The sequence below is a fragment of the Squalius cephalus genome (genome assembly GCF_949319135.1).
Source record: "Squalius cephalus genome assembly, chromosome: 10".
Taxonomy (NCBI): domain Eukaryota; kingdom Metazoa; phylum Chordata; class Actinopteri; order Cypriniformes; family Leuciscidae; genus Squalius; species Squalius cephalus.
Window position 1 is genome coordinate 7,496,232 of NC_137131.1, and position 19,281 is coordinate 7,515,512.

General features: G+C 37.2%; 1 protein-coding gene and 1 long non-coding RNA gene across 2 annotated transcripts in view; both read left to right on the forward strand.

Moving 5' to 3' along the window:
- Positions 1 to 6,615, forward strand: part of LOC307165920 — a 30,903-nt gene extending 24,288 nt beyond the window's left edge. The window contains exon 3 of the long non-coding RNA XR_013822555.1: positions 6,557 to 6,615. This is a non-coding gene — a long non-coding RNA (uncharacterized lncRNA). The remainder of the gene's footprint in view (positions 1 to 6,556) is intronic.
- A 6,228-nt stretch (positions 6,616 to 12,843) lies between these two features.
- The window catches only part of ca16b (carbonic anhydrase XVI b), a 90,131-nt gene continuing 83,693 nt past the window's right edge, over positions 12,844 to 19,281 (forward strand). The window contains exon 1 of the mRNA XM_079883993.1: positions 12,844 to 13,494. Coding sequence (XP_079740119.1) covers positions 13,407 to 13,494 — 88 coding nt within the window. The 5' untranslated portion in view covers positions 12,844 to 13,406. The remainder of the gene's footprint in view (positions 13,495 to 19,281) is intronic.

Consider the following 19,281-nt stretch of genomic DNA (forward strand, 5'->3'; position numbering starts at 1 on the left):
CTGAAGCTCAAACGTGTTGCGTAACACGAGAATGATCCTCATTGGTTCTTGCGGAAGCTCAAACGTGCTGCGTAACACGAGAATGATCCTCATTGGTTCTTGCTGAAGCTCAAACGTGTTGCGTAACACGAGAATGATCCTCATTGGTTCTTGCTGAAGCTCAAACGTGCTGCGTAACACGAGAATGATCCTCATTGGTTCTTGCAGAAGCTCAAACGTGTTGCGTAACACGAGAATGATCCTCATTGGTTCTTGCTGAAGCTCAAACATGTTGCGTAACACGAGAATGATCCTCATTGGTTCTTGCTGAAGCTCAAACGTGTTGCGTAACACGAGAATGATCCTCATTGGTTCTTGCTGAAGCTCAAACGTGCTGCGTAACACGAGAATGATCCTCATTGGTTCTTGCTGAAGCTCAAACATGTTGCGTAACACGAGAATGAACCTCACTGGTTCTTGCAGAAGCTCAAACATGCTGCATAACACGAGAATGATCCTCACTGGTTCTTGCACCACGTCAGGAAAAGTTGCTTAAGCTTTCCGTTTACCACAACTGATGTGTGAGTTGAATGTTTGTATGTGAATAAAAGCTTAAATTTCTGTTCATCATAAAAAGCGATCCTGTCTCTTCAGAAAATGTTTAACTAAACCAGTCAATTCATATGGATTAGTTTTATGATCTCTTTATGAACTTTTTGAAGCGTCAGTGTGGTAGCTGTCAACGGAGGGACAGAAAGCTCTCAGATTTCATCAAAAAGATCTTCAATTGTGTTCCAAAGATGAACAAAAGTCTTAAAGGTTTAGAACAACATGAGTAATTAATAAAAAAAAACAAATTTTAGGGGGTGAACTATCCCTTTAATAACAAAATAAGCACAACAAAAAATCAGGGGTGAGAAAACCGCAGTTAAGAAAGCAACTGATCATAGCAATGTGGATATGTTTGCACAAGCTCTGCAGTTCGGCAATCCTGTCAAGTTAAGTCATGTTCATTTTTATAGCACTTTATACAATAAATTTCTGTATTAAACATGAAAGAGAAAGTGTCATCATAACTTTTTTGATTAGAATTACAACTTCAGTTTCAACTATAAAGCAACTCTCCAGTGTGTCAATGTTTTTACTCGCGTCTGACATTGACGGACTAAACAGAAGAAATGAACCAGAGATTTCAATGTCAAAGAAGGCTGAGGCTTTTGAAATTATTTCACAAAAATTCCACTTGAAGCGTATTCGGGCCTTTAGAGCACTTTAGCAACCACTTAGTGACGTCCCTAACACCTGTAATTCAACACTTTAAACTCTTTTAAAGCTTTCTCATACTAACATGTTAGTCTTGACAAACTTTGCTTTTGTTGTTTAAGGGTTGTTATGCAACAAAACATCACAACACAGAATCTAGATTCGCCCAAAAGCTCTTATATTTCAGGTATGTGGTTTAAAAAGTGATTTATAAGGCAAAGGCAACTGTACTTAGAGAGGGTTTTAGAAGTTCTGCTGACCTACACTTTCGGCAGCAATCAGTCTTGTCCACTTAAGGGAATTAGTTTTCAATTAACTGTTGCCACCTCACATGAACGACTCCGTGTAATTAAGAATGATGATGTAATCTTGGAAACCAATTTTACTGGCAAATAACTTTGAATGCCATCAATCATTATCAGAACTGGAGAAGATGCCCAACGTTTCGACCATGGTAATAAACACGAATGGGGTTTTAGTTAGAAAAGTTAAAGTTAAAAGTTAGACATATATTGCAATGGTGAGAAATATAGACTAAATTACGATTTTATAATGATATCATAAATCTGATGAATTTAAGTGACTAAAAAGTGAACAGAACCATTGCCCATCAATCATGTCATGTGTTTAAGACAAACCATAAACGTGTCCTTCCTCAGTCTCCTGTTCATGCAAAGAACTCTCTTATGTCTTACATATTTCATAAGCCCAAAGGTCAGGTGTTTCAAAATACAAAGTATATATAAGATCAGCCATAAATATTCATTTTATGCTGGAGTTAACGAATGCACCACATAGTCATGGCAAAACTCAACGGTTTTCATGTCAAGTTAAACCTTTTTCTAAACCACAGTGATACAATTTTTGATATATCACAAGTCATTTTTAATATACAGTGTATTTACATGTACAGTATATGCAGCTTTAACAATTCAATCAAATTTCCCAGACAACTTATACATGTTTTGGTGATTAAAATGTGCTTATGCCAGCAGAATTTCTGGCACATCCAGAGTAAGCAAAGGTTCCAATTAAGGCATGTTCATAAATCATTACCAGCATGCCATGTCAGCATATCACAAACTTCAGTGAAGACATTGAGCTTGTAGAATTAGATTAGCATGAGCTGGTGACTGCGGAGCAAGGACATTTAAAAAAGCTTTGAGGAGAGATTAGATACAGAGGTCTATGGACCAGTATCCAGCTGACTTGCTCAGCTCCAATAAAGCTTCCCATGAGTGCAGGCTTCCTTGTAAAGAATTAATGTCTATTGTGACACTTTTACCTCTTCCAAGATATATGTTTTCTTAGCACTACAATAATTAAGCAATGCTCTTTTGTGGCATTTTTATATAATTTCTATTCAAGAATAAAGTCTTTAATGTATAGTGGGTCTTGAGCTAGAGGCTTGGGTGGGCTCTTTTCTTGGGAGAGTAAGCAAAAACCTAGCTTTTTTTTATTTTTTTTAAACAGGCTGTCTGTCAGTCTGTTCATTAGAGCTGGTGATTTTTCCATGTGGTGATCACTGAAGAGCCAAATGACGTCCAGCTCTACCTTTCTGGATGTAATGGGTGGAGCTTGACCTAATTACGTGTAGGGATAGGGTTATGATAGGGATAGGGTGTGGCTGGACCTTCAAGCTCCACCCATTATATCCAGAGATGGGAAGTTGGGCGTCAAGCTCTATCCATAGGCTTTGCAGTGAACGGCCTCGTGATTTTTTTTAGTGACTCTTTCTGCTGGTTATTGTTATGCGGTAGGTGGTGACCAGTGACATCTTAATAAGTGAGCCATTGAGTCAATGTGTTTAAACATGCTGATTCATTCAAGAATTAAACATTACGAGTGAGTCAGTGAATAACTCAATTGATTCCAATTTATTATGAAACAAATGACTGTTTAGTGTTTAGTTTGATTAAGTCATTTAATCATATACTCAACTGATTGAAAAAAAAAAAGATTTATTCAGGAAGGAAACAATCAACTGTTTTCATGAGCGAGTCATTGAATCATTAAATGATTTGTTCAAACACATTCATTTAAGAACACCACTACTGTGTGCGTTGTTAGAAATATATTGCAACAGAAATAGCCTAAAATAAGATTTTTCATTACTATCATAAATTTGATGAAGTGACTCAAAAAGGGAACTGAAGTTTTAGAAATGGGCTGCTGAAAATATACTGCCAAAGGCACATTTTAAAACATGTCTAGGACATTTTCATTAATTGTTTTCGTTTAACATGCATATGCAAATGTATACAGAAATGGTTAATTCTGTTGTGGCTTTGTTTGGTCATATTTTCATTGACGGAGCAAAAACTAGACAAAGCAAATTTCTAAAATGTATGTCTCTTAGAATTACCTTTTTGTTTATTGTATAAAAGCAATATAAATTCACAATGTATTTGTTGTTGCTAAACTTAAAGCGGTGGTTGATTATAATTTCACTTTTCTAACTTTAGTTAGTGTGTAATGTTGCTGTTTGAGCATAAACAACATCTGCAAAGTTACAATGCTCAAAGTTCAAAGCAAAGGGAGATATTTTCTTTTACAGAAATGGCTTTTTAAGGACTACAACAAACGGCTGATAGGGACTACACCAGCTTCCTTCTTGGTTAGTGACATCACCAACCCTAAAATTTACATAAACCCCGCCCCCGGGAACACGCAGCAAAGGGGTTGAGTCCATGAGAAGAGGAAGAGTTGTTGTAGTAGAGCACATTTGGGAGTCTGCTCAAGCTGTCGCATCTGTCTTTTCACATGTATTGCAATACAGACACAAATGCATGCATGTCGCTCTGTTGGCATCGTACAACAGTTCCCAAACAAGCGATTTATAGGTTATCATGACAGAATATGCTAATCAATGACTTGGAGATAGTTAACTCAACATCAGCTACATAAATTCATCAACTAACCATTCAGAAGCTTCCTGTTGCAATCTAGATGTTAGTCACATCTTCTTGAGTCTCTCCTTCTTTGTCTGACTCCAGTTTGAACATAAAAGGCAGAACAGTTTCTGATATTTTAGTGTGTGTCTGCAAGCTGCTAAGGAAGGACACAAGCTCTTGAAGCTCCGTCCTCTGTGCCGGGAGCAGCAGCTCATTTGCATTTAAAGGGACACACACAAAACAACGCGTTTTTGCTCACCCTCAAAAATGGACAATTTTAACATGCTATTAAAAATGATATGTGGGGTATTTTTTGCTAAAACTTCACATACTGGGGACATCAGAGACATATTTTACATCTTGTAAAAAGGGGCATTATACCACCCCTTTAAAATGTGCAAGGAATTTGAATGCTCTATTGCTTTTAGTGGTGTGATGGACACCTTTGCAAAAGGGGCAAAAGTAGCAGCCAGAAAAATTCAGTTTAACAATTCATTTAAATATTGAAATAGCTTTCTTGATTGTGTAGACCTCCCTCTTGATTTTGTTCAACTGGTTGGACATGAATAGAAGAAAGATGTGATTAACAAACCATGACATACAAAGATAAAGTGGCCCTCGTTCAAACAGAAAGCCAACTGTCACATGTAATTGAGAGTCTGGCAGAAATTAGATGATTAAAAGATGGGGGTAGAGGGGAAGTGCTCTTCTGTCAGTATAAAGCTAGAAGGAAATGTATAGGTTTTCTTTTCTTTCTCACCCAGGTGCTTCATTCTTCATTTATAAGTGGCCAAATTTTTAGCATCTGCTTTACAACAAAAGCAAAATGTCAGATCAGAAATTAGACGTGTACTTGTACTGCATCAGAAGGTAAGATCCTAAATTTCATCTTCTTAATGACAGGATAATGTTACAGTTTGATTTTATAACAGCAATATTAAAATGCTAGATGTAATAATTCATACTGAACCATGCAGCACTGCTATTAAATAGCTGAATTTTCGTTTTGCAGCAGAGGAAATATGGCAGCAAAACCTGAAATGTGATCTTGTTTCAGTGATTTATAATCTGCCACACTCCTGCGTTAATACAATACACCACAATTCACTAATCAATTGATTCAGAACAGACAAACACCATCTATTATAATTATAAGCTTATTGAAGAACTGCCATGGCTAATGTTCAGAGATGAACAGTTTGTCTTAGAATGTGTTGGCCCACAAAAAAATCCTATCAGAGCAGGTGGTGCTTTTTCTCAAAGTATACAGTCATCGAGTTTTATAATTAATAAAGTGGATGATGGGTAGAAAATGGTGTGTCATAATGGGGCCAAAAAGCTCAGTTCTGCTGATAAACTGGGTGTTTAAAGTTCTTCTGCTTGTCCTACACAGTATGCTGAATGATGCTTGAAAGTAACAAATTAAACAATAAAGAGCAAAGTTCTTCAATTTTGGCCACTTACAAATGCAATTGTATATGGGAATTATTATGTAAGTATAGTATTAGTAATTTTAGCCTGCAGGAGCAAATCCCATTGAATTATCATAAATACGGTGTGGTGACTGTTACACTGGAAATTAGGGAGGGAAATGGTTGTTAAGATGGGTTGTTCAATAATTTAAGCCTATCCCTAACCATAAAATTGTATTGTTTGATGTCTTTTAGGAAACATGGATGCTGATCACATGCTACTAGTTAAAATAAAGGTAAGAGTACAGGAATATATCTGCTAAACTCAAGTGAAGAACGATGACTGTCCCTCAGGCTATTTTATTCTCATCTCTACTTGAGGTGCTAATTGTTTTTAGAGCTGTTTATTTTCAATAGGGAATACAAGTACAACATCCATTATTCATTTCCTCCAAGTGCAGTCATAAACAAATATAGATTGCACATTAACAATGCATAATGTCCTAGATTCGAAAAAATCATAAACATGGCTTTCCTCAACTTTCTTTTAGTTGTATTTGGAGGGAAAAGAATGGACGGTTTCATCTGACCTTGTTGGCCGGGTCAGGGTGACAATGGCAACCTCCAAGCAGGTGTTCCAATCAGTTCTGCTTAATACACTGATAAAGTGGAAAAGGCTGGATAAAATAGAATGGTTTTGCAGAGACAAGATCCAATTCTCTCAGGCAAATCACATCACATCATTGCAGACATTGAGTTCAGTTAATGAAAAGTGAATTATTCAAATGAATGATTCATCTTCATTATTCATTTTTACATAAATGATGTTATGAATCTGTTCAAGATATGGTATATGGGGGGTTGACATTACCAAGTAATGTCTGTCATGATTTATATATAGATATATAAACTAAAGACTACCACTCTAGAGTCTTTTTTTGTAACATTTTGTCCTCATTTCAATTTTAGACTCACTGTAATTTCACTGAATAATTTTTCTCATTTCAGAACGCAATGTACGTGTCATGGTGCGGTTCTACAGATCCAGAAAACTGAACCCATTGTAGACACGGAGGAGTTGTGGCTAAAGGTCCTGTAGTCATATATCAAAGGTTTGGTCAAGCAGTCACATGCTATTAAACTGATTTATAGTGGAGTTCTATCAAATGCCTCTGATTCTTTTAAATGGGCCGTTTTTCATCAGAAAGTATGAGCCACAGCTTTCAAAATGTGCAAATGCAACTGTGTGTTTTAAAAAATATATATATTCATAGCTCCATTTACATGCATATTGATTTATTCATATGTGTATCACAGCATTTCGAGTTAATAAAATTAAATCAGCTCAGCATTTTTGATTGCGCATTCGACAGACATTTCCTTTGATGATTCTGATGTTGTCTCACACTGTATATCATCCCCAGCGGGCCCATTTGGCACAGCAAACATATTGAAATCTCAATGCTGAGTGTCCGTTCAGAGGACAGTAAAGGGACTTTTGTGGAAGCTAACAACCTTCCGGCTTTTAGCTGCCTGCCGCCATCAGCATAATTAGGTTGAGCGGCAGCATTTGACCCTCCTATTCGCATGTCCTTGGGAGAACTGATGGTTACAGATATTGACAAACAGAGAGATTGCTTTAGGGGTGGCGAGGGGTGGGAAAAGAGAGGAAAGGGTGTTCGGAAGAGATGACACTAACAGAGCTTATAGATTCATTGATGTTCCACCATTCACGAAACCTCTGACCTTTAGCCGGCTAAAGTTATTCATTGTAAGTCCATATAGTCCTATTTTTAGTTTCTCGCTTTATCACACTTGGCTATTTACTGTAGCAATTTTAAATGATCCGTGGTGCACTGCCAAATGCTTTGTACATTTATTGTATTGTACATTGTACATTTATGCATGTGGCAGCAGTTATGTGATCTGCAGTAGCCTACCATCGCTACTTTTTAAATCGTGTATCTTTTTAGGATACAAGCTACTGTATTGATTAAGTAGCAGAATAGTGTTATGAAAATCTGCAATGTTTAATCAACGAAGCATAATATTTAAGCAATGAAGATGCACATACAGCATTCTCTGTTGGGTGTCTAGAATCATAATTTGTATTGATTCTTTTAGTCAAGTCACCTTTATTTTTATAGCACTTTATACAATAGAGATTGTTTCAAAGCGGCTTTACAGTGATGAACATTACATAACGATCAATGATCGAATTCTGCTTTAAAGCAGCTCTAAAAAAGACAGTTCGGTGTTTAATCATTTCAGTTCAGTTCAATAACTGTGTACAGTTCATTAGTTATGAAAAGTGTGTGATTCAGCTATAAGCAGCTCTACAGAAGACAATAGCGTCGTTATTAATTTTGTGTTGGTTTAAAGTTGTTTCAGTAAAAGTGTTGATGTTGCAAAATTCATCAATTATGAAATGAAGTCGAATTAAACTAGTCTGAATCATCGACATACAAGTTATCAGGTTATGTCAGCGTAAACGACTCACTCGTTCAAATGAATCGGGTGGGCTGTTCTTCCAAACTACCTCTTTGCGCATTGCATGATACATACATGCACATCTTGTGCGCAGGAACCATTATAATTGAAATGAATTCTTCTCCCAACTTTTTGAGGAAAAATGATTATAAATTAAGAAGTTTATTTTGCATCTGAATGCTGGCTATTTGAGCAGTGGGCGGGACTACGGCGCAAGTGTTAATCCCATTGGCTAGTGCTCATCAAATCAGTTAAGCACAAACTCAATTGGAAAATAGGGTCAACTCAATTATGCAGTCACCTGGCAACAAAAGTTCAGACTTCAGAAAAAGCATGGATGGATAGGTAGACGTTGTATTAGTTCATCCATTCACTGGAATTCAAGCCCATGACCTTGGAATTGCTAGAGCTACTGGATGACAAATGCTTTTTTATGTAAAAAAAAGTAATACCATGCCAACACAGCTTCTAAACTGACACAGTATATTACTCTTCAATTTACAAGCCATCTTTCTTGGCCCTCATACTTTCTTCTTTGGGTTAACCTCTCTCTATATCATATCACGACTAAGTCTGGGAGTCAGTACCTTCTAAATGTTTAACTCACACTGCCTAGGGCTATTGGCACATTGAAGCAGAAATGTAAAACAGTCTTGGAACAGCAGTGGCACAGCAGATTTTTGCTGAAATTCAAATTCCCTAATCCCAAAATGGCCTAATTAAGGGCTATGGCTTGTGAAAGCAGAGGAAAAGCTCCTATTCTTATCTCCTACTTATTTTGACAAGCCTCCTCAGGTTAGTGTCTCGGAATGTGGATGCTGTTCTGATAAGTAGATTTTCCTGCGGATTGAATGCACTGGTGTGATGATGTAATATGTTAAATTGCATATATATGCAAATGGGGCATTTTCCGTTTAAGCTGATGCGTGTGCATATCTCAGACCAGAAGAAATGCATATTTTGGCCGTGATACCTTAGGCTTCACAAATAGGCTGCGTTATTATGCAGCCGTCCAGAAGCTATAGACATTTTCATCCGCAACCGCGCTCTTTATGAAGTTCACAAATAATGTATGACAAACCGTGGTGACAAAGCATCCAATTTGCATAAATATCCCTCTCGGAGTTGAGGCAGACTGATTGCCAAGATACATTCAGATAAGTCCTTAATAAGGGTTTCACGTCTGTTTTTGATTAGTATCAGCACTAAGGGAAAGGCAAGATAATAATTCATGGAAAGAAAAAAAAAACAAGCCGCCCCCCTTTGGTTTCGGAATCATTCGAACATCATTAAGAATTTTCTAACATGTCTTTCTGTTACGTTGACTTGAGCCTTTCCCAATCGTATAATGACCTTAGTGTTGAATCGCTGTGCTGGTCCTCATCGAATGCTCATCTTCAAAAGGGTCTCTCTGTCTTTTTAAAGCTGTTTCATATTTTAATTGCAGGCCACATTGATGTCAAGGTGAATAGGCAATCACTTTTTTCTTTTTATGGCCAAGCTCTTTTTTCTTTCTTTCTCGAAGCCATTTCTGCGCGTGGTTTTCTTTGCGCCATGCCGCAAAGAAAAGTGGCTACGAGAAGTTTTGATCAGTAAATGCCATTATATAAAATGCATGATGCGATGAAGTATCATTGGATTCAAGTGGGCCCTTGATTTTCTTTAGCACTTCCTTTTTGACCTGAGTATTTAAACTTTTATGAATGCCACCAAATCCAGTCATGCACTTTCTATATCCTTTTATATGTTTTTCACACTCTGTGCCATAAACTATGTGCGCAGGACCCCTTTGGGAAGAATTATTTGGCGTACATAACAGTGAGTTATGACTATGTCTGAGATTTACAATGTGCAGGGTTGCACTGATTCAATGAATTTCACATAGTGTATAGTTGTTGCCTGAATAAATGCTACATAATTGATGCACTCCACCATATATTATGCAGCAACTGTCAACATGTGAAATCAACTGAAAAAAATTATAAAGAGTTGCTATATATAAAGGACGGGGGGTGAGTGTGTGTGTGAGAGAGAGAGCCGAGAAGTGAAAGAGAAAATGATTTCTTCCTCTTTTTGCAGGGGTCACCAGAGAGTGCTCCAGAGGTACAGGCAGATGGCTCACACCCTACACGCTCAAAACACTGTGACAATCCCCAACAGCTCCTCTGAGAGAAGGGTAATTAAATACCGAATTTAATCAGATTCTTCAAATTAAAGTCCAGCTGGGCAGTTCTCCCAAACTCCCCTGCTGTTCCCTGTCCCGTAGCCGTTTTTGTGACTGTCTTAGGAGAAAACCAGAGTCTCACAAAAACACATGGGCTTTGAGCACTGGTGAGAAAACCTTGGAGTGATAATTAGCGATAATGTATTCAACTCACAGCTCTGACAGGGTGATGGAGAACCATTGGCCCATGAGAGCTTTCTCAGATCTTGACCTCACAACAAAGATGACAAAATTAATTCGTTCTCATGTGAAATGTTATGTTTTTCTGGATAAAAAAAAAAAAAATTAATAATAATAAAAAAATACAAGGTAACACTTTAGAATAAGGCTTCATTAATGAACTACATTAGTTAAATTGAACTAAGAATGAACAATAAATCTACAGCATTTATTTATTTAATAACATTTACTAATACAGACATGTAAGTTAATTCTTGAAGTAATGTTAAAGTCCCTTTATGCTTTTTTGAATATTACCTTTCATGCAGTAATATAATATAGTGTAATATAGCTGTTTTTGAAGTTTTAAGATCAAAGTGCACAACAAATAAAGTCATTGTCTTCTAAAAGAAAGAATCAATTCTGAACTGCTGAAACGAGTCGTAAGCAATTCCAGTCTCACTTCCTGTTATATACTTATGTAACAAGTTTGCATAATGCCAGCCTATGGCCTTAATTGGCTGCCTGTGAATGACCGCCAAACTTAGTTGTAGCTGAGGCTTGGAAGAGTTTGGTTCGTGCGGTCGACATGTCGAGAAGACGCTGTTTTTTGCCCTGCGAATCCACTTTACATGCACTTTAAAAGGACGAGGACTCGCTCTGGAATTGATACGGTAAAACAAAAGGCATTGTTCATATCACTGTATATCAAGCCCCGAGGAAGCCTTCAGAGCTGAAATACAGCTATGGGCGTTTCGGTTCCAACATGTGCTGTAAGCGGTAGACCAATCACAACAGACTGGGCCGTCTGACCAATCAGAGCAGAGTAAGCTCTCGGTAAGGAGGGGTTTCGGGAGACTGAATCTTCGAACAAATCGGTTTGAGACTGATGTGCAATGTATATTATGAGAAAATTAAAGTGTTTTTATTTATTCAAATAGCATAATAGGGGCACTTTAACAAATGATATCTTATTGTAAAGTGTTAAAGTGAATAAAGAAGTCTTCATCTAATACTCAAATGTAGAGCTACACTATTTAAGGCAAACTTTAAATGTGTTTCCTGTGGTAACATACAAATAAACTGTTTTTATTTTAGTCAAAAATAATAAACATTAGGTTATACCAGTGAAAGAAAGGTCAGCTCGAGTAAAAATATCTGTGTAAGGTAACAACTGCACAGTGATTTACAAAAGAGGATACATACAGTCTCCTAATAAGTGACACTGTCGTGAAAGGGGAGTCGCCAGCACCATGGATAATGCATGACAGCTTGGCAAACTTTCAGCACCTTGGAGAGCGACCGCGTCTGAGGCCGGACTGTGGAGCAGGGATAGAAGCTATGGCTTTTCTGACAGGATAACTGAATATTGCTGCACAGTGTTTTAACTGAACTGTCGGCAAGTGGGACATTTGAGGACTGGTGAAATCTGAGAAGCACAGAATATGCCGTGTAAACCTCCTGTCTACATTCCAGGGCAATTTTGACTCTCCCGTCTCCCAGTGAAGAGTGTATGGCTGAATGACAATGCAATGTCTATTGAGTTCTGCTGACGGTGACGTGATATAAAACGATGTCCCGAAATCCTTTGGTTCATGAAATTAGATGGAAATAAATATGGTTGATATGATATGTCAGTATACAAATAAAGAGCTGTCCCAACAGTACAGAAGCGTACAATTAGGCAATATCTCACAGTGCTGTTGCACTGAAATGGTATGCCGACCGTGGTTAACAACACACAGAGTGAAAGCAGGTCTGGAACAGTAGATATGAGTGGAGTGGAGCGACAAAAATTTCCCACTTAAAGGATACCGTAATCACTTCTCCAGCTCCAGTCCTGAATTTTCATTTCCAAAATTACTAACCAGAGAATGTGAAACTCTTAAACCCTTATAAGTTCTTATAGATCTATATTCATACTGCTTTCGTACCTTTTTGTACCATTTTAAACAAATAAGTTGGTTGAATGACTAAAAATATGAAGTGCTGTAACTAGCAATAGAATAATGAACAATGGTAAAAATATATATATTTTATCATGAATTTTGAGTAAAGACACTTATCAAGAAGTTTTTAGTTACTCAATTTGACCTGGAAAAACAAGCCTTTTCATAAAAAGATCAAAATATTTGAATAATTGTGTTTGTATATATATATATATATATATATAAATAAATATTAATTTATTAATATATATATTAATAAAATATAAATATAATTTATATTAAGATTATGGTTTTTTTTTTACATTAAGCCCCACAAAAAAAATCTAAATTACTTCATTTTCATTATAGAAAAGTTTTTTTTAAAATCATTAATCCAGACCCCCCCCAAAAAAAAAAAAAAAAAGAAAAACCGTCACGTCATCGACCCTACTAAATATGCATGCTTGGAACGCCGCTTTGACCAATCAGATTACAGGACAGGAACTAACTGTTTTAGAAAGACACACTGAGAAGAACAGTCCTGTGCTTCAGCTTCCAGTAACCAATCCTCGTCTTTCTTCGGCAGTCGTACAGAACCACAGCCTTCGGCGCTAGGATCCAGAGGGCAGGGCTTTGATTTCTCAACTAATTCCTCTGGCCAAACACGAAACGCTCTTATGCACAACTTCCTGGATAGAGAAGCGGACCGCGCTGAATGTGATTGAAGCGAGTGACTTTGTAGATGCGAGCGCGCGCGCGTGAGAGAGAGAGCCGCTGTACAGCAAAGGAACCGAACGAGCACGAGCCACTGAAAGTGCCTCCGGTTGGGATTAACTTGAGAATGTAAAGAGAATGTAAAGGACGCCACAGAGAGCAGAAGTGTGCGCGGATTGTGGGCTGTCCGAAATGTCCCACGAAACAGGCACAAGATCTGTCGCCGGTCATTAAAATCGCCTTGGTCACTCTTAATTATTTTGGTTAGTCAAGTTAGTGTGTTTCCTTCCTTGACGCTCAATTTGATCCGCCATTCCGTGTAGCTCTAATTGCGCATTTGGACATGTGGAGACTGCGAGGATCGTGTCGTTTAGGGATGTTGTGTTTGACTTTATCAGCGCTTCTCATCCAACCCATCAGCTGTCATCCCGGTAAGAGAGGCCTTTGTGGTTAATATTTTATTATCGGATCGGTGATTGTGGGAGATTTCTCTGCAAAAAGTTCTGTTCAATGGGCAGGTGCATTCGTGTCGATCAGCGTCAGAGATCATAAGGCATTAAGAGTGATTATGTACGTGCATTGCAAAGCAAAATGATCATAACTGTTGCTGCTATAATTCACTGTTTTTAAAAGGTGCGCATATGATCGAAGGTCAGTTTAGTGCTTTGTGACAGAAGTAAAGGCTTTAGTAAGAGCTCGCCTGGTCTCGCGGACTTGATTGTTACCAAGGTGATGTCATCCAGGCTATGATGAATGGTATCCAGAAACTCATAGAATTGACTTCTATCAATAAAATGTTTTATTTCCTTTTTTACTTTATTTTATTTTTAATTTATGCAATTTGTTTGCATTCTTTTTTATTTTATTTAACAATTTTATTTAATTTATTCCATTTATTTAGATTCGTTTAATTAATTGAATCTTAAATTATATTTTATTTCTGGCTTTTTATATCAGGCTGAAAGATTAGCGTTCAGTAATTCGCGTGCATGTCTTGTATTCTTGTGCATATGAAATTAATCTGAATCGTAGAAAAATGCCCTTTTTTGTGTGTGAAGTTTTTAAGAAGTTCATCCAGTTTCTGAACAGATGGATTGCAGATGTTTTATCATTACAACAGCATCTTTGTTTTCTATGCATTTCATCACCTGCAAATTCTCTCATTTTATATTTAGTACCACTTAGATTTAACTTGTTTAATTGCTGCCTTAAATTAAGTCTTCCATATAAAATATTATATATATATATAAAAGCATACCAGGCTAAGTTGGTTTTTAGCGGCCAGTCTGACCATGTGAAAAATACCAGCCAATAGACCATCTTGACCAGATGGGAAGACCAGCTAAGATCAACAAATCATCTTAGGCTGGTTTAAGCATGTAAATAGTTGCTGTGTTCAAATGTTAGTGACATATTTAGTGTAAATCTGATTCAGTTACCAAGTTGTATCAACTGGTTTTCCTAACCAGGGCTGTAACAATCATAGACATTGAAGGGGACTATTAAATATTTAGATTAGTAGCTGACCAATATTACATTTATTTGATGCCCATGAATATGCGCTTTTATTAGGCCTATATTTCATAATTATCTGGATATATGATGTGAGAATATGATTTTAATTGCATTATCATCACATTACCATTGTACTGAATCATAATGAATCATGTCAGCCATTACAGCCAAGAGAGAAGTTATAAAGGCAATTCTTTTTGAACTTCACATATGCCAAATTTCCCTTTTAATCTGTTGCTCTTGGACACTCTTGACATCAAAAGGCATCCCAAGCAATAAGTCTGGCTGGAATAATGGAACATAACACATTGAACAAACAGACCTTTTCGCCACTGCCGTAACAGCACTGAAATATAGGCTTGAAAATGTGTTGATCCTTTATTACTCATAGATAATAGTCTGTGTGGGTGAGCAGATGAACGGAACATGGCGGACATCGCAATTCAGTGTTTCCTTTTCCTGTCCCAGCCCTCATTAGCTTTTGTTATACAGACACTCGCTCTTGTACACTCAAAGATCCTGTCCTTGTACTTCTATTAGCGGTATCATATTTCTATAGAAGCTGAGATGGTCTGTATGTAGGGCAATGGTTAAATTGCAAGTTAAGATAACCTCTAATGGTAACAGCCTGTTACATCAGCTTGCGTAATGGTTTATGAGAAGTTACATTTGACATCAAAATCAGAACAGATGTTTTATTCTTATTGAAGAGAGGCTGGCCACTGGGCACTTCTGACCCAAGGCCGTCCCCATTGTCTTCTCCCAAGCTTCTCAGAAATGAAAGGGCACTTCATTATTTGTTTTAGGAAGGGTTGGGATTTCCGATTATATAATTATTTTTGTTTTTGAATTCCATTTGAATTATATATTGTTTGTGTGGCTCTGATTTTGCTTGCATTGTGGAGACCAAATATAACAGCTTAAAACATACTATATAATGTCTTGATGAAAATGTAAAAATGCAGAATATCATTGAAGGTCCCCACCCCCAGTCCCCACCATGACAAACACTGCTGGGTAGTAGTAACTGATTATATGTAATCTGGATTAGGTTATCAGGTTCCAAAAATTGTGTACTTGTAATTGTATTAAAATATGTTGTATAATGCATAATTCTTTATTTATCTTTTAAGTTTTCCTATCTTAAAAAGCCTATTGCTTAATGCTTATATACAGGGGTTGGACAATGAAACTGAAACACTGGCCAATATAGTGTTGGAGGTTTCATGCCTATATATGTGCGGCCTGTTGGCCGTTCTTCATTGATTTTACATTCCATCAGTAAGACCCGAGTGTGAAGGTTGAATTAGCAGAGGAATAGCACAGCTGTACATAAAATATTGAAATCCACACAGCATAATGGATGACATATCAAAAGAGGACAAATTGTTGGTGCACGTCTCACTGGCTCATCTGTAACCAAGACAGCAAGTCTCTGTGGTGTATCGAGAGCTATGGGTAATGTTGGCATGAACCTCATCCAACAGGGGTAACTGTTGACGCAAGAGAAAGCTGTCTGTCCAGGTACTAACCCAGGTTGTATCCAAAAAACATAAAACCACTGCTGCCCAACTGCAGAATTGAACGCACTTTTCGACTCTCCTGTTTCCACCAAAACTGTTCATCGAGAGCTCAAAGAGTCAATGTTTGTGGTCGGACTGCTTAAGCAAAACCTTTGGTCACTTGTGCCAATGCCAGATTTTTCAATGGTACCAACAGTGCAAATCTTGGTCTGTGGACAATGTGAAACATGTATTGTTCTCTGATGAGTCCACCTTCACTGTCTTTCCCACATCCATGGGAGTTCCTGTGTGGAGAAGCCCCAAAGAGGCTTAACACCCAGCTGTTGCTGTCCAGAGTGAAGCACGGGGTGGATCAGTTATGGTTTGGGCTGCTATATCATGGCATTTCTCTTCTGTGCTTGATTGGCGTGCAAAACACACAGAAAGACTTGTGACAGAATAATTTGATGGTCATGAAAGTGAAGTTGAACATCTCCCATGGCCTGTACAGTCACCAGATTTAAATATTTTTGAGCCACTTTGGGTATTTTGGAGGAGCAAATCAGAAAATGTTTCCCTCCACCAGCATCACATAGTGACCTGGCCACTGTTCTTCAAGAAGAATGGATCAAAATCCCTCTGGCCACTGTGAAGAACTTGTATCTGTCATTCCCAAGATGAATTGATGCTGTATTGGCCCCAAAAGGAGGCCCTACACCAGACTAATAAATTATTGTGGTCTGAAACTAGGTTTCATTCTCCAACCCCTGTATGTTTGGAAATTCTTTTAGATTTGTGGAATTGTACACACAGACCAGCCACTAAAGTCAAGTAGCTGTAATTACATTGAAAATGGAGATGATTTGACCAATGCATTTACAGAAATCAATCATTTCAAATAGAGATCACGATTCTGAATAGACAACTAAACAAAATAACATGTAATTTACTACAGGTTCTGACAAAATGTTAATTGCTGCAGTCTATCTGAAATGTTTGATTAATTTGAATGAATTATAAAAAAAAAATCAGTTTGAATGAATGATTCAATGACGAATAAATCACGTGTCGCCACCTACTGGCATAACAATATAATCGATACTATCGTTGTTTGAAGCTCTATTTTGATCGCTTCCATTGTGTGTTTATATCAAAACTACAAACTTTTATGTCAGTACTTCTGTGATCATTTGAATATTTGTGACACGAAAATAACGATGGATGAAAAGACGGTTTCATACCTTGATAGAAATACTCCTTTCTCTAGGTCAATGGCAGCACAAACGCAAATTTGAATGTTCCAGTGTGATTTTGTCAAAGGTTTAATAGACAATAGCATATCATTGTCATTTAAGAATGAGTTTGTGTGGGTATTTGAATTCAAGATCGCTATTTTTATTTTTAACGATTAATCGCCCAGGTCTAATTTCTCTTTGTATTTTTAAATCGATATGGTACAAGATTTTACAAGATAAGTTAGGTCAAAAGTAATCTAAAAATTTTCAAAAAGTAGTCAGATTACAGTATATTATCTCAAATATGTACTGTAATACATTATATTACTATTTTGTTTTGTCATGTAGTAGGTTATTAACTGCAAATTACAATTTGTCAGTATCTACCCTTCTCTGTAGACGTGTGTGTGTGTGTGTGTTTATGCAAGGGGCATTACCACAGTCAGTCGCATGTCAACAGTTCACGTCTGAGCAGGTTTTGTGTCAAATTTAAAGCACACCCTTGAGCTACACGCTCCTGGGCGTTTGTTGATGTGTTAAAACTATATCAGATGTGAAGTGGTAACTTTGCGAGTGTGTGCACCACTGGGCACGTGCAAAAGGTCAAAGATCCCCAACCCCTGTGGGTAGTGTCTATCATCTCTTCTGGCTGACACCACAGGAAGCTTCTGCTCGACACCAGTATCCATCAAGGGCCTCTTGTCAAAAGACACTGGATTTTCAATGCTCTACCTTGCCCTTCAGTCTTTGTTGCTACACTCTCGCTCTCTCTAATGAGGAGTCCTTTCCTGTGTGATTGAAAGGCAGTCGGCACAATAAAATCAGAAAAGAAGCCCTCTACTCCTCTGCCATTCTTATCCACCCATCACCAAATCCCTGACCTGCATACAAAGAGTCTGTAAAGCATTTAATTTAAAGCAGAGAGTAAAAAATCAATACGCAGGAAGCATTAAAAATAATGGGAAGCAGTGATCCAGATCAATATTTCATATCCATAGATGGTTGTGACTTTTACATATGTCACTGGCTCACTTTAGCGTGCATTTTACAGTCTTTTTAAACTGGACTGGAGTTTTGACTGTGGGCAAGCGCTTTAATAGAGTGTTTTAAAGTTTTAGTTCCCAGGAAGATTTGTACACTTCTGTTGTAACACACCTTTTAGACCCAGATATGGCTAATAAAACACTGGCATCTCTCCCCACAGTTTGTAATTCCTTTCCGTGGTTGGAATTCAAATATAAAGCCATGATGATTTTACTAGACACCTTTAGATATGGATACGGTATGATTCCGCATCTGTTGTCTTTTATTCTAGAATTCTGAGGTCGGTGTGTGTGCTTGTATCTGCTTCGTCAGCAGTATGTTGTCAGCAGGGGAAAGATTCAGGAGGGACGTCACCCCTCCTCCCATTTTAGTCCTTCTTTTACTCATTTTGCATAGTCATTTTTGACATTCATGTCTATTTGATCATGACCATCACATCTGGCATCAAAATGTAAACAACTCTTAAAGCTCTACATGATACATTTAACATATTTGTAGCAGATATGCACAATATACGAAGTAGATAATTATTGTTATCGTGTTATAACGGCTTATCAATTCACAAAGTTTGGGGTTAGTATGTTTTCTTTTTTTTTAAAGAAATTAATACATATTCAGCAAGGAAGCATTAAATTGAACAAAAGTGACAGTAAACACATTTCTAAATATAATGTTGTACAACTAATTATATTTCAAATAAACTTTCTTTGTATCAAAGAGTCCTGAAAAAAAATATCACTGTTTCCACAAAAATATTTAGCAGCTGTTTTCAAAATTGATAATATTAAGCAATGTTTCTTTAACAAAGCAGCATATTAGAATGATTTATGAATGATCACGTGAGACTGAAGACTGGAGCAATGATCCTGAAAATTCAGCTTTTATTAAATTACATTTTAAAATATATTACAATAGACAACAG